The sequence below is a fragment of the Rhincodon typus genome, unplaced genomic scaffold (genome assembly GCF_021869965.1).
Source record: "Rhincodon typus isolate 14 unplaced genomic scaffold, sRhiTyp1.1 hic_rhity00000617, whole genome shotgun sequence".
Lineage (NCBI taxonomy): Eukaryota > Metazoa > Chordata > Chondrichthyes > Orectolobiformes > Rhincodontidae > Rhincodon > Rhincodon typus.
Window position 1 is genome coordinate 1 of NW_025966255.1, and position 15,939 is coordinate 15,939.

Consider the following 15,939-nt stretch of genomic DNA (forward strand, 5'->3'; position numbering starts at 1 on the left):
TTAACCGGTTTCCACACAAGCACCTCATTAAATTGAAAACAAAGTAAAATTCATTGCTGCACCAGCAACCTTTATTTTCTGTAATGCTTAAAAATCACTTACCCCTGTAGCCTTCTGGCTTACTTGTGGAACAGGCCCAGAAAAGCATCCTAGTGTTGATGAAGTTTACAACTTCTGGGTTGCACATTGTATTACTGAAGTGGAAACAAACTGGCATTTAGTCATTCATCACTGATAAGCTGCCAAACTCCTGAGCCCCATCATTATGCAGAGATATAATTCACTGGGTGACAGTAAATCACTAATACTTCCTGAGTGACCTTTCTCTACATGAGAGATAGTAGGTTGGTGTGACAGTGACCCTTTGGTCAAATATGATCCCTAAACTCTACCCAGGCATGCACATAACAAATGGCCACTTAGGTACCTTGCTGGAGACACGCTGGTTCCACTGGAATCATAACATGAATCATTATGGGCGGAGGTGCAAACTGAAAAACCAAAACTATCTTTGGTATAATGCCCTAATTAGTACAATACAAATGTAGCACAAATAACAAAGGTATAGATGATTGCAAATAAACCATTTACAGTATTCAAAATTTAACATATTTCAAACTTCTGGGCTTCCTCTACAACAAAGAGCTGTTGTTATTTCCTATAGGACTAATATAAATCCCTGACATCACTGAACTCCTGACATGTTCATCCCAAATTTATTCCATTATATTCCACGCAAAAGATAAATAGTGGACAAGGTCCCTAGAACACTATGAATATAAGCTGTTTAAATGAAGTATGAACGGCCAGGGTGACAAGTCCAGCTAACTATTTAATGGTAGGTCCAACATTAAAAGGCTCTTCTTTCCTTTATCCATATGTACCGATAATTACAATAGTTATGGCAAACACCAACAGCCAGCAGACCAGATTTAATAGGTTTTGATGAAAGACTTTTGATCTAACAGATACTGCCAAACCTGCTGAGATTTTTGAGCAATTTAGGTTTGATTCCAAAATAAAAACAAAGGCTCCTCCTGACTTCTATCATTTAGTACATCATTTGATCCACTTACGCACTCAACAAGAATACATTCTTTTTATTATTTTTAAAACAAGGACAGTTATTGTCATTTTCACCCTTTGGTCAATAAACCACAGACAACTGACTGCTGGTTACAAAAACAACACTACTTTCATTTTTGTTGGCTGGGTAAATCACCCTGTTTGCTGAGCAACTAGTGACTATATAAATTACCTAAAGCTTTTCTACACGAGCGTTGTGACTGCAGATCAATACTGTGTTGATGCAGAATTATATACATTTTATTGCACAGAAATAGGCATTAAGCCCAACTGATGTGTGCCAGTTTATAACATTCCCCAACACTATCATGTTTAAATTTGTAAAACTACAGTCAATAGTCCTCAAACATAATCAACAAAAGTAGCAGCATTCACAATTTTAAGAAATTACAATTGCAAGTTGCTTGAGAAATGAAAAATTATTACACTCACCGGCAGAACTCATCGGTGTCCTGATGGTCATCTCCATGAAGGTAAACTAATAAATAGCGTAGCTCTCGTTTAGCATCATTCAGTGCCTGTATTCAACATTGAAGATAATGCACATCTAAATCATGTCCAATAACTTTATTTGAAAAAGAAAACGCAATAATAAAAATAATCTAGCATTGGGTCTATGTTGTGGAGGTGGTGCCGGCGAACTGGGGTGGACAAAAATCAGAAGTCACATGACACCAGGTTATAATGCAACAAGTTTATTTGGAATCCAGCAAGCTTTTGAAGTGCAGCCCCTTTGTCAGGTGCAGTGAGAGAGCAGGGCACACACACACACGCACAGTGTTTGTAGGCAGAGAGATCAAAAGATCATACAACTGGTGTGAGTGGAGCATCAGATAAGTCTCTGCACGTGACCAAGAGTGTTAGACAGTGTGCGCAATGTTTATAAAGTCAACGTCAGTGCTGTGCTGCGCTGCCATGACAATCTGGCAGAGCTATAGCAATATACAAAACATGACAAGTCAGGTTAGACATTGAATTGTATGCGTGAGGCTTTGTTCAAAATCTGTTGTTTCAGAATTTTAAATTTGGAATCAGGCTGGTCTTATTCCGAAAGTTAGAATTTATAAGATGCCACACTGATCGACTGTGACTACAAATTGTGCGTTTTTTGAAAAAAATAGAACGTATCTGCAAATAAACAAACGTCTTGGATAGATATGTACAGGTGCGCATGGTGAGAGAGAGACAGCACAAGCACGCAACAGAACAAGAGCGTGTGGGTGAGCCATTGTCATACAAAAATAGAACAGACTACTGCGAAGAACCATGCTGACAAATGAACAACCAGGAACACTACAGAAAACTACCTGTCAATCCAAGCAAAGAATACACCCGTCAACTCAGACTGATCAAGAATTTTGATCCAGTCTTTGAGTATCCTATATACTTTCATCCCATGTACTTCTCGCACAGGAGACTTCTACTGCCTTCTGAAGATACACAAAAGCCAACACAGCTGGACGTCCCATCATACCAGACAATCGGACCTGTGAGAGAACCTCACTGATTATGTCAAAGGCATCTTGAAACCCACTGTACAAGGTACCCCCAACATCTGTCATGACACTACAGATTGCTTACAGAAACTCAGCACCCACAGACCAGTCGAACCAGGAACATTCCTCGTCACAATGGATGTTTCAGCACTTTACACCAGCATCCTCCACGATGACAGCATTGCTGCAACTCAATACCAACAACTGCGAATTTCCAGATACATCCTACAACTCATGCGCTTCAACCTCAACCACATCTTCACCTTTGACAACCAGTTCTTCATCCAGACACACGGAACAGCCATGAGAACCAAATCTGCACCTTTAGTATGCCAACATTTTCTTCCATAAGTTTGAACAAGACTTCTTTGCTACCCAGGACCTCCAACCAATGCAATACACTAGCTACACTGACCACATTTTCTTCCTTTGGACTCATGGCAAGGAATCACTGAAACAAGTGCATAACAGTCTCAACAAGTTTCATCCCACCATCAGATTTACCATTGACTTCTCTTCAGAATTAGTCTCATTCTTGGACACATGCATCTCCATCAGGGAAGGACACCTCAGTACCTCACTCTAACGCATGCCCACGGATAACCTCACGATGCTGCACTTCTCTAGGTTCCACCCTAACCACATTAAAGCAGCCACCCATACGGACAGGCTTACGCATACACGAAATCGGCTCAGATGAGGAGGAATGCGACAGACACCCAAAGGTTTTGAAAGATGCCCTTATAAGAACGGGATAAGATGCTCAACTCTTCGATTGCCAGTTTCAACGAGCCACAGCAAAAAAAAAACGCAACGACCTCCTCAGAAGACAGACACAGGATAAGACTTTGTCATCTGGTATTTCCCTGGAGTGGTGAAAATACACTATGTTCTTCACAGCATTCAACAGGTCATCGACAATGAGCCTCCACATCTTGCCTTCAAACAACCACCAAACTTTAAACATACCATCGTTCGCAGCCTTCAGGACATCAACCATAACACCAAATCACCTGCCATGGCAACCTCTGCAAAACATGTCAGATCATCGACTTGGACACTAACATCACACATGGGAACACCACCCACCATGTTCATGGCAGATACTCATATGACTTGCCCAACGTTGTCTCACTCTCTCACGCTACAGGCAAGTATATCCCGAGGCATGGTACATTGATGAGGCCATGCAGATGCTATGGCAACGGATGAATAGACACCATGCAACAAATCACTAGACAGAAACGTTCCCTCCCAGTCAGGGAACACTTCAGCGGCCAAGGACATTCAGCCTTTGATACACAACAATGCAGAATCACCGAGCAGAGACTGATAGCCAAGTTTCGTACCCATGAAGGCGGCCTCAACCGTGATCTTGGGTTCAAGTAGCACTACAGGTGACCCCACCACACTGTTCTGTATTTAATAACTTTCTTCCTTATTTTCCTGTTTTGATAGCATCACCTTGATGATCTCTCTACCTTAATTGGTTTGTACAGTTTGGAATTACTTATCACACCTCACACACACACACACACAATCATTTCATCCAAAACATTTATTTGCAGATACATTCTATTTTGTTCAAAAAACGCACAATTTGTAGTCACAGTCAGCATGGCATCTGATAAATTCCAGCTTTCATAATAGAACCAGCATGAATCCAGGTTAAAACTCAGATTCTGATCAAAGCCTCACATCTATAATTCAGTGTCTGACCTGAGATGTCACCTTTTGTACATTCCTGTGGCCCTGCCCGATTGTCATGACAGCACAGCACTGACATTGACTCTATGAACACTTTACCTACTGTCTAACGCTCTTGGTAACCTGCAGAGACTTATCTGACGCTCTACTCACACCAATTGTATGATCTTTTGATCCCTCTGCCTATAAACACTGTGTGTGCCCTGCTCTCTCACTGCACCTGACAAAGGGACTGCACTCCGAAAGCTTGCTGGATTCCAAATAAACCTGCTGGACTATAACCTGGTGTCATGTGACTTCTGACTAGACCTATGTTGAATAAGTTTATAATGAGGCAGCTTGGGTAAACTAGAAAATCATAGATTTCTTTCTTAACAAGACTTTAGCACAAACAAGGAAATCTTTACTGGAATTGATTTAGAAAGATATTGCATAGTGTTTCATAGAAATTGAGTGGTGTTTGTGTAAGCAGCAATAATCTTTGATGCCCTCTGACTTAACTGTTCTACAGTAGGGAATCTTTTAGCTACTGTCCAGTGATTCTGACCAAAGGTTCCTACATGGGCATCAGCCGTAAGTGTGACAGAAGCAAAATACTTCATGGATGATCTGGCTAAACTGTGATCAGCTATGATCAAAGATAAACTTATAGAAGAAAAACTCATGAGGCTTTGAAGTTTCAATTTAAAAGCAATTCAATTGTATATTGCTTAGCTAGGTAAAGTAGTAAGTGTAATAAGTTATTTATAACTAAGCTTCTGTTCACAACACCCATGCATTGGAGGTAGCAAAAAAAATAAACAAACACTGCCTAAAATGCAAGTAGACACTGGAAGGAAAGATACCAAGTTTAGCTGTGTTTACCCAATTTACTTTTGCTTCTATATAATTTTATTTATAATAATGAAGTGGATTTATAGCTTTTGGCAGGAGCTATATGCTTGATGTTTACCAAGGTATCTAAAGCACAGTTGGCAGGCAATAATGTTCCAACAATACAAGGATCCACAATATAGGATAGATAAGCAATTGTCTCATAACCAGTAGCATAGGCTAATTGTCTGCCCATGTGAAGTGCAAGCTTGCAAATAGTAAACAGTTTCTTGAATGGAGTTCAAATAAAGCGTAAATAGTGGAAACCATAATAATGGTGTCTTGCAAAACTATACATCAATTTGATTAATGACTTTAGAAGAGAAGAAACAATTCGCAACTTTTTTTAGGGGGTTAGGAGTGCGCAGGAAGATAATGTTCAAATCGAACAGTAAAACAGCATGAATTGTAAACTTAAAATAACTGTAAATGTAGTTTTGTACAAACCTGACTGTAGGTTCCTTGATAAAAGACTGGATGGATCCTTCCATACTGTTCCTCAAAATTCTGAATAAATGATACTACATCCCCAACAGGATCAGTAACACGACTCCTAGGATCTGGTCGTATAAACCTTATAGCAAATCTATTCAAAAAGAGAGTTTAGATTGAGGATTTTTTTTTTGTTAACATGATGCTTTGTGAAACTTTTCAGTATCTCACCTAAAAATGTCCAGCAGCGTGTAATAGGTGAATCGGAAAGGAAGCATTATCAAGTAATAACTCCATCCTAAGAGACCCTGTAAAATTCAATGGATATTACTGTTAATCACTCCATTACAAAAACTGTACAAACCCAATGGTTTTTGCTCTTATTAAAACAAACAAATTTAGATTAGTTTTATATTGCACATAAGCAAACCTCACCAATGGCTTGACCATACTAACCCACCAGGTCACATAAAATACAAACCTATATTGGATACTTGAAGGACAGGGGGTACAATGCAAATGAGTACATAAACTAATTTTATGAATGAGGTCACTAAGTATTGATGAGCTACCTCTTAAAACTATGATTAATGATTTCTCTTGCCCTACCAGCAATCCATTTTAAATAAGCAAGGAATAAAATGAGTTATGGATATAATGTCAGTCATAATCAAGATTCAATGTAATTTCAGTTGGGGAATTCTCAACCATTTTCTAATAATGAGTTACAAATGAGCATATTATATCAAATTTAATCATAAATAATGCAAAATATGATTCGATGACTTCATTTTTATAAAATTAATTTTAAAGTGAAAAAATGAATAAAATAACTAATACGGCCTCACCCTAGGCTGAGGTCTTGAAACTACATAACTATAGACTCTGTGATCTGCTGTGTGGACTTGAAGTGGGCGAGAGGAAGGTGGGTTGAAGACACTGGGAACGCCCTCTTGTTCATTTAACCTATCCTGAACAGCTGCCTAGAAGACAAAAATAGAAACGGATGAGAAAAATTTAAGATCGAGAATAATTTAAATAATCAAAACTAAATCCATAAAATAGGTTAAATTTTAAATCATAATGCATGTTATTTATACAAAGTGACCAATCACAAACTGTTAATGCTCACCAGCACTCTTAGTAATATATCAAAACAAGGAGAACAGTCAAAGTGAGTGAAATATCAGAAACATTTCTCAAATAGGAGATAGCACATAGAAAGTCATTTTCGAATCAATGCCAAAACCCACGGTAATATTTTGTATACAACTTTGTTTGCTTCCTTTGTACCTCAATGTTCCAATGATGTTGCTCAAGTGTACGGCGACATTGGTCCATTGAGTCGATACCTGTTAAGTCCTATGGTGAGAAATATCACAAGAAAAATATTTTAATCAAAACAGTACAGATACATTTACATTGAAGTATTAAATTTAAATATCCATTTACATTATTTGGTGCTTCAGGCAACTAATATTTTATTGTTTTTAGTGGGTGGTTAGATGTATCTTTTCACTTTTCGAGCCTTCACCAAAAACTCATGTTTAGAGATCAGTTGAGGAGCTGGTTTAAATACGTAAGTATTCAAAGAATATTCAAAATGACATTCAAAAACAGAAGTTGCTGGAAAAGCTCAGCAGTCTGGCAGCATCTGTGAAGAAAATAAATCAGAGTTAACGTTTCGGGTATGGCGACTATCCTCAGAACTGATGGAAGCTGGGAAAACGTTGGTTTATATACAGAAAATAGGGAGGGGAATGGGGTAGGGAGTAAACGATAGGATAGAGCCTGAACAGAGGTCTTCGGTTTTCGTTCCTGATTTACAGCATCCGCAGTTCTTTCGGTTTCTACTCAAAATGATGTACCTAATTAAACATTGAATTAATTATCTCTGAACCATCACACTCAATCAGCTAACATTCAGTAATGAACAAGCAGGTATTTCCACTGCCTAAATATTGCGATCACTGAAGTTTGTCTGTTACCACCAGAATCTCTGTTCTCCAACAACCTTTTCCATCTCCATACCTGCCAAATTTGAAAATGGAGGAAGATTATGCACAACTTTGCAATTGTGTTTGACTCCAATGAGTTTTCTACCACATATCCATTCCATTTCCCAAGACTATATACACATCCACATCTGCTTCAAGTAATATGCTGCTGACCCTCATCTGTACTTGAGATATAGTCAAGCCCATGCATAATGTTCCTCTTGATGGACTCCTCTGTTCCACCCTAATAATCTCATCCAAAGCTAGATTGCCTATCAATATATTGATAGGCAAAGTACCAGTGTAAATCAGCAACAGCTTAATCATGTTAAAAATAAACCCTGGCTTTAAAAACCCTCCATGGTCTCATCTCTCCCCACCTCTGCAAGTTTTTCCATTCATACAGCCATCCAAGATTTCCACAATCTCCAGGTTTTGGCCTATTGCACATCCACTTTTAATTGTTCCACCACTGGGATCATTCTTTCAGCTGTCAAGCCCCTAACATCTAAAATTCCTACACAAGTCCTCTTGGGTTTCCTCCTCCTTCAAAATTAACTTTTCGACCAAGTTTTTGGTCACGAACCCCTCTTCTACGTGTCTCCCCTGCGGTTATCCATATTGTAAAAAAAAATTCTTGTTCAGTGTCTTGGGGCATTTTTCTACATCAAAGTCCCTATACAAACAATTTGAGAGTTCCTATGGTGAAGTGGTAGTGTCCCTACCTCTGGGCCAATATATTAGGGTTCAAGTCCTACCTGCCCCAGGTATTTCACAATGTCTGAAAAAGTTTCCAGGCTGGACAATTCTATGACTATGATTCTAAGGTGATTTGTAACATCTATACATCAAGTTGTTACTAAATTGCCTCTACAACTTAAAATGTAATTTGTACCTTAGGGCCAACACAAAAAATTCAGACTTGGCATTTCATTTTCTCTTCTCTCTTCCTCTGCCTCCACTCAACAACCCCACCCACTCTTTCAAGGAAGGTATGAGACTGTGCTGCAACCACTCTGCAACCTTCTATCTCCTCGTGGTTGAACTGAGAACAAACAATTTGAGGAAACTTCCTGATAGCTGGTGATGCAGTCAATTTCATCCACTCTTGCCTTGCAAAATGCTTAACTGGCAGTACAAGAATCTCACCTTTTGTGATATCAGATCGAATGTAAGATTTTATATATCACCTGAACTAAACATACAGGATACAAGTGTAAAATCATACAGTTACAGTGTCTGATTTGAAAATCTTTAAAAAATTGATGTTGAAAATTCAGAGAAATACTTGTTCATTGAGATGAGTTCTGCCTTTTCAACTTTCAACTAATTGATGTAATTCCTAAGTTACTATTTCATTTAATGTAATGTTCTTCTTTTCCAAGGGATAGAATTTCACAGACCCCTAACATTTACGAGTTTTAACAACAAGTTCCAGATAGCTTTCCACACACTTAATAAAATCTCAATTTAAATACTTTACACTAAGCTTAGCATACATCAATCCTGCAAAACACTTAGATTTATTTCATGTGAACATTTCACTACACAGTCATGTTTCTTCAAGAAAAAGGATAAAATTAAAATGTTCCAAATGCTCCACAGCTGCTGCCAGGCCGGCTGGGGTTTTCTAGCAATTTCTGTTTTTGTTAAAGTTAAAATGGTTTCAGTTAAGATTATCACCAAATGTTTATTCAGCATAAAATATAGATCCAGTTAATTCAATTTTTAAAACTATTAGAGTTTTAACTGTTTACAATTTTGTAAACGAAACGGTAGTTGACAGAGCAAGAAAAAAACTAAGTGAATTATGCCAGACGGAGGATTACCAGAAAATGTGAATACAGAAAAATGCCACAGGTGCAGAAGCTTTAGCCCTTCAGCAGGACTAAATTAATTCAATTAATGAATTAAAAAGTACCTCAGAATGACAATTCATGTCGCCCTCTGTGGAATTCTGTTAAGTTTGATGAATTTACCTGAAACTGCAACAGTTTCTCTGTTTGTTCTTGCGTTAGTTCCTCCTCTTCATTGCCAGGCGCCGCCATCTTGGATCTTGCGTTCCAGGCCCGTGCGGAAGTAGATGATTTTTGGGTAAAGTCGCAATCACGAAACGCAAAAAAAAATGCGGCCCAAGCAGTAGTTGAGTTCTGGAATTGCACCGATATTTAGAAATGGTACGAGGTGTTTCTACGCATCCGGTTTTGGATTTCGATGCATTCCAGCACGGGGGGGTTACGGAAACAGCCGACGCTCTTCGGTAGTTCTCGGAGTCGCTCGGCGCCGACCTCAACCGTCGATGGAGTTGCGGCGCCTGGGTTGAGAGGTTGCAAGTTCAATTCAGTGCAGCACGTGATAGCTTATGGGAGCTGGGCCGGGATTCCAGAACTTTAGCCTGGGATTCCAGAACCTTGGCCCGGGAGTTCTAGAACTCTACAACACCAATACTCGTATCCGCTTATTTTACGTTTAGTGCCCGTCGCAACACGTGTCTCTGGAGGTTTCCTCCCCTTACTGCCGTCCTCAACACCGAATATGGGTCTTGATGTATGAGACTGAGCGCAAACAAAATTGCGTTGCCAATGCACAAAAATACTGACAATAGTTGAAACACGTGGGTGGAAAAGATGTTACTGAAGTTAGACATGCTAGATATAGAATGGTATCACGCTAATGTTTGCAAAGTAGTTTTCCAAGCAATTAATGTTCAAACTTTTAGCTGGGAGTTTTTTAGTCGTGATTAAACATTGACTTTTTTGATTCACGTTTTGAAATTCTCCACTCAGGTTAAATTTGCCTTCTGAGTTCATTGCCGTCTTACCTTAACATTTCCCTCCATGTAAACTCCCCAAACCACATTTGCAACCATCCACTGATCTTGCAATTAATCTTACACAGCCTCAATATTCTCATACCAGTCGCTTCTTATCTCCACTTACATCCCATTTCCAACCTTCCTGCCTCCTGTATATGCTCATAGAAAGCTTCTTCAATTTACACTCAACAGCTGTACTTTCAAAATCCCACTATCTAGCCTCTGATCTTCAACAAAACAAGTCAACTGCACCTACACCTCCAGGCTTGATACTCTACAATTGCCATTAGCGGCATGAGTCTCACCCTTTGCTCATCTCCCTTAAATAGAAGGGTAACAGACTTGAATAGATATGGCAGACAACTAGTTTAGGCATTCATTGCGAGGTCTTACTTGACTGCTGCTGCTAGATCTTGCTCTCCTAAGCTAAAACTGCTTATTTTACCAGAATGATACTAATAAATAAACATAAACAATAGCTCCTCTTGTTTACTGCAAACTATCTTAATTCCCTCCCGCTTGCATCCATCAATTGCACCTCTGACAACACCTCTAAGGTTTCAAATTCTCAGGCTCTCTCAAAGTACTTTACAACAAATTAGTTACTTGTGTAGTTTTGGAATTTAGGAAATATAACTCCTATTTGTGCACAGCAGTCTGCCACAAACAGCAATTTGATAACGAATGTTCTGGAGTTAATTCAGGACTAAGTATTAGCAAGGAAACCATGATTAACATCTTCACTGCCATGCGATTGTTCTGAGAAATCTGAGAAGGGCATCTCTGACAGTTTAGTACTTGATTTTTGTGCTTAAGTCCTGCAGCAGGACTTGAAATCATAACACCTGATTCAGAGGATGACAATACTACATACTGAGCCACAAATGACTGATCCTATATCCCCAACTGCCCTTATAACTTCATCTTGTCCATTATTCTCACCTCCTACTTCCTGGTCGCTTTTCCACTAAACTGTTGACCAACTTCCTTTCTATGATTCCATGTTAGTTGACATTATTAATGGTTCTATCTTCTCAGATACTATTCTACCTGACCTAAAAACAATCCTTCACTCCTGACCTTAATCCTTACAAACTGCCACTCCATTTTCAAACTATATTTCCAAGATCCTTAAACATTCTGTTGTCACTGAATCTGTATTCATATTTCTCAAAACCTCATATTTGAATCCACCCAAATTATGTTTCTATGGCTGCCTAACTGAAATAGCTCTTCCTAAAGTTATAAATGACATCTTATTTGTGTGTGACAGTAAAATATATTTTTATTCTTCTCAATTTGTCTGCAGCCTATAATTTTGAATGATCATATCAAGTTCTTCCAATGCCTCTTCACTGTTGTCTCGCTTTAATAGAAAACTTGCCCGGTTTCATGCTCATCTATTTAATTTTAATCTAACAATAACCTTTATCTTCTTTTGAACTGTTACCTTTGACCCCTACCTATTTCTCCTCTACATCTCTCCCTCAGTGACATTATCAGGAAACACTCTCAATTTCCATGTATATACTGATGATAAACTACTCATGTTTCTCAATCCTCCACACTCTCTACATGATCAGATTGTTGATCCAACAGAAATTTCTTCTCAGGAAATGAGCGACATTTCCTCCAATTCTATATCGGGATGACCAAAATCATTATATTCAGTTCCCCCCCACCAACCCCACACACATCCCATGCTCCATTTCCTAGCCACCAATTCAGTCTCCCTGGCAACCATCAGAAGCTGAACCCAACTCTTTGCAATGCAGCATCAATCCAAGGTGAGTTTCCAACTATATATCTGCCCAATCACTAAGTGTGCTTGCTTCCACATTGCAACATCATTGGTTAACATCCCTCAAATCATCTGCTGCTGAAATCCTTTCTAAACAACTGTATAACATCTATAATTATTCAAATACATTCCTGGGCAGCTTCTTATTACTCTCAGTTAGCTTGAAATCATCCAAATCTCTGCTGCCAGTGTCCAAGCTCAGATTAAATCCTGTTCACCCATCATCACTATGCTCACCGACCAAAGTTGTTTCAGATTTAAGCAATTCCTTAATTTAAAATTTTTCATCCTTGTTTTCAAATAACTCCACGGCCTCACCTCTCCCTCTCTGTGTCATCTCTTCCAACTCTATAACTGTCCAAAGTACCTGCACTTTTCAAAGCTGACCTTCTAAGCATATCCATAATGTTCCGAGTTACCATCACCCTAGAATTGCTTCCTTAATTTTTTTTTTTCTTTAAAACATTCCTTAAAACCTACATTTTTGACCATCCTAAAATTTCCAGTGATTGGTCTCAAATTTTACTCATGTTTCTATGAAGTACCTCAGGAATTTGACGACCTTAATTGCAGTATGTAGATACAAATTCTTGTTAAAACACTATTTTCAAGAATGTCATTATTAATAAACAATAAAATAGATATTTTATCTTGGCTCAAATAACAGTACTCCTTATGTTCTATTAACTAACCTGAAGTAGCCAGTAGTCTAGACATGTTTTCTGTTAAAGCATAGGAGACATCAACCCAAATTTTAAAACAAAAACTGGCAAAAACGATTGCTTTCTAGAGGGGCAAAACTAATCAAATCCTAAATCCTACAAAACAAACAGCCTTGGAGACTTTGCTTGGTTAGTGTGTTGTGTAAATACTATTTGACACAATTATCATTTCCATTATCTGTTACAAATTCCTGCAGCTTCAGCATAGAAAACTTCACACCTACTGGCAGCCTTCACCAGGACCACTCAGGAATTGATGTAGCTGTAGACGTGAAGGAACATGGTTCTGACAGCACCATTGAAATGTTGTGAAAGCTAGGACTGGAGTAACTAAAGGGCAAGTTGACATACGTCGCAATATTATGACTTAGTCTATTAGGTTGTTGTTTCCTTTTTAGAATTTGGAGGTTTATCTCTTGTGATCCTTTGCTATTTTTTTATAAAGTTGATGAAGACACCAAGGCAATCCAGTGTTATCATGACTAGCCGGTAAGAAGAGTAATGAGGCAGGCAGCCAAACATTCCTTGGCCTCAACATTCCTGGGTTGGAAGGTAAAACTCAAAATTTAATCCAAGGATCTCTGCTTCGTAATGCGAGTGGGTGGGCATTGGATGAGGACAGACATGAAGTTATTAACTTGCATTCCACGTTCAAATGGTTGATCAAGATTCAGCACATGCACACACTGACACAATAGCAGCTTAAGCAGCACGTTTTGAATGGATCATTGAACTAAGGTGAGTAGAAGATTAAATATCCCCAAATGTAAATCATATCTCTCTTTGTGTCATGTTAAACTATTCACTGTCATACAATTTCCCTTAATTGAAACTTTGTATTCTCTTTCATTGTTATCAATGTTAAAGGCTCTATTATTGGTCACATTGTACGTGAATAAAATTAGTAAACCTTAAGTATTTATTCATTTAAATGAATCAGACTGTAAAAATGTCTCAAACAAAACTTTAAAACAACCCACTATGAATAACTTAATAGCTGATTTAATTCTGAAAATATTTTTGCCATGACTACAATTCAGATGACTCTCCGCCTTGCATAGTAAAGCTGGAAATGAACCATAATCTGCTGAATGATGGCTGAAAGTATGGCTTGTGGTAAAAATGGAATATTATTTAAATGATGAAAAATTGCAGCATACTGCTGTTCAGAGGGACCTGGGTTCCTTGTGCATGAATCACAAAAAGTTCATTTGTAGGTACAGCAGGTAAGTAAGAAGGCAAATGGAATATTATCCTCATTGATAGAGGGATGGAGTTTCAAAATAGCAAGGTTATGCTGTAGCTGTATAGGGTGCTGGTGAGGCCACAACTGCAGTACTGTATGCAGTTATGGTCTCCTTACCTGAGAAAGGATGTACTGGTACTGGAGGGGGTGCAGAGGAGGTTCACTACGTTGATTCCAGAGTTGCGAGGGTTGGCTTACGAGGAGAGAGTGAATAGACTGGAACTATACTCATTGAATTTAGAAGAATGAGGAGGGATATTATAGAAACATAAAATTATGAAGGGAATAGGCAGAATAGAAGCAGGGAGGTTGCTTCGACTGGTGCGTGAAACTCGAACCGGGGGCATAGCTTCAAAACAAGCGGGAGCAGATTTAGGATGAAGTTGAGGAGAAACTTCCTCACTCAAAGAATTGTGAATCTGTGGTATTCCCTACCCAGAGAAGTGTTCAAGCTATGGAGATAGAAAGAGCTGCAGATACTGCAGTCAGAGTCAATACAGCGTGGAGGTGGAGGGACACAGCAGTTCAGGCAGCATCAGAGGAGCAGGAAAGTCATCATTTCAGGTTTGTATCCTTCATCAGGACTCATGAAGGGTGTAAACCTGAAACATCGACTTTCCTGCTCCTCTGATGCTGCCTGACCTGCTGTGTCCCTCCAGCTCCACACTGTATTGAGTGAAGCAGTTGAAGCTACCTCATTGAATGTTTTTATTATTATTATTATTATCATCATAGAATCCTTACAGTGTGGAAACAGGCCATTCGGCCCATGGCAAAGATAGATAGATTTTTGAAACGTAAAGGAATTAAGGGTTATGGTGAGCAGGCGGGTGAGTGGAGCTGAGTCCACAAGAAGATCAGCCATAAAGTCATACAGCACAGAAACAGGTCCTTCGTTCCAAACAGTCCATGTCAAGCATAATTCCATATCTCTCCAAGCCTTTCCTATTCATGTACTTATTCAAATGTCTTACAAACGTTGTATATCTACATGCATCCACCACTTCCTCAGGAGGTTCATTCCACACGCAAACCACCCTCTGTGTAAAAAATTTGCCTCTTATGTCTTTTTTAAATCTCTCTCCTCTCACCTTAAAAAGTGCCCCCTAGTCTTGAAATCTCCTATCCGAGGTAAAGACAACTACCATTAACTCTATCTATACCTCTCATTATTTTATAAAGTTCTAACAGGTTGCCTCTCAACCTCCTACAGTCCGGTCAGAAAAGGCCCAGCCTATCCAGCCTTTCTTCACAACTCCACACCCGGCAATATCCTGGTAAATCTCTTATGAATGCTCTCCAGCTTGATAGTATCCTTCCTATAACTGGGCCACAACAACTGGACACAGTATTCTAGAAGAGGCCTCACCAATGTCCTGTACAACCTCAACATGACTTCCCAACTCCCATACTCAAAGAACTGAGCAATGAAGGCAAGCATGCCAAACACCTTTTTAACCACCCTGTCTATATGTGATGCAAGCTTCAAAGAATAATGTACCCCTACGTTCCTCTGTTCTACAATACTACCCAAGGCCCTACAATTAATTGTATAAGGCCTTGTTTGTTGTACCAAAATGCAATACCTCCCACTTGTCCAGACTGAACTCCATCTGCCATTTTTCAGCCCATTGACCCATTTCATCAAGATCTCTTTTTAATCTTAAAAAGCCTTCTTCACTGTCTACTATGCCACAAATTTTAGTGTCGCCCACAAACGTACTAACCATGCCTTCTATATTCTCATTTATATAAGTGACAAAC

The 15,939-nt window shown here is 38.9% G+C and overlaps 1 protein-coding gene across 2 annotated transcripts; it reads right to left on the reverse strand.

Annotated features, from left to right (window-relative positions):
* Positions 1-56: 56 nt before the first annotated feature.
* On the reverse strand, positions 57-10,037 carry LOC109918500 (FAS-associated factor 2). 2 transcript variants are annotated; one of them, XM_048621392.1, is made up of 7 exons: positions 9,571-10,037; positions 6,888-6,956; positions 6,443-6,577; positions 5,826-5,902; positions 5,610-5,748; positions 1,519-1,604; positions 57-194 (listed from the first exon to the last, which is right to left on the reverse strand). In XM_048621392.1, the coding sequence occupies exons 1-7, from the start codon at positions 9,637-9,639 to the stop codon at positions 95-97; spliced, it is 675 nt and encodes a 224-aa protein (XP_048477349.1). In that variant the 5' UTR covers positions 9,640-10,037; the 3' UTR covers positions 57-94. The 2 variants fall into 2 exon arrangements, with proteins under 2 accessions (XP_048477349.1, XP_048477350.1); XM_048621393.1 differs by having other exon boundaries at positions 9,513-9,623.
* Positions 10,038-15,939: the final 5,902 nt, after the last annotated feature.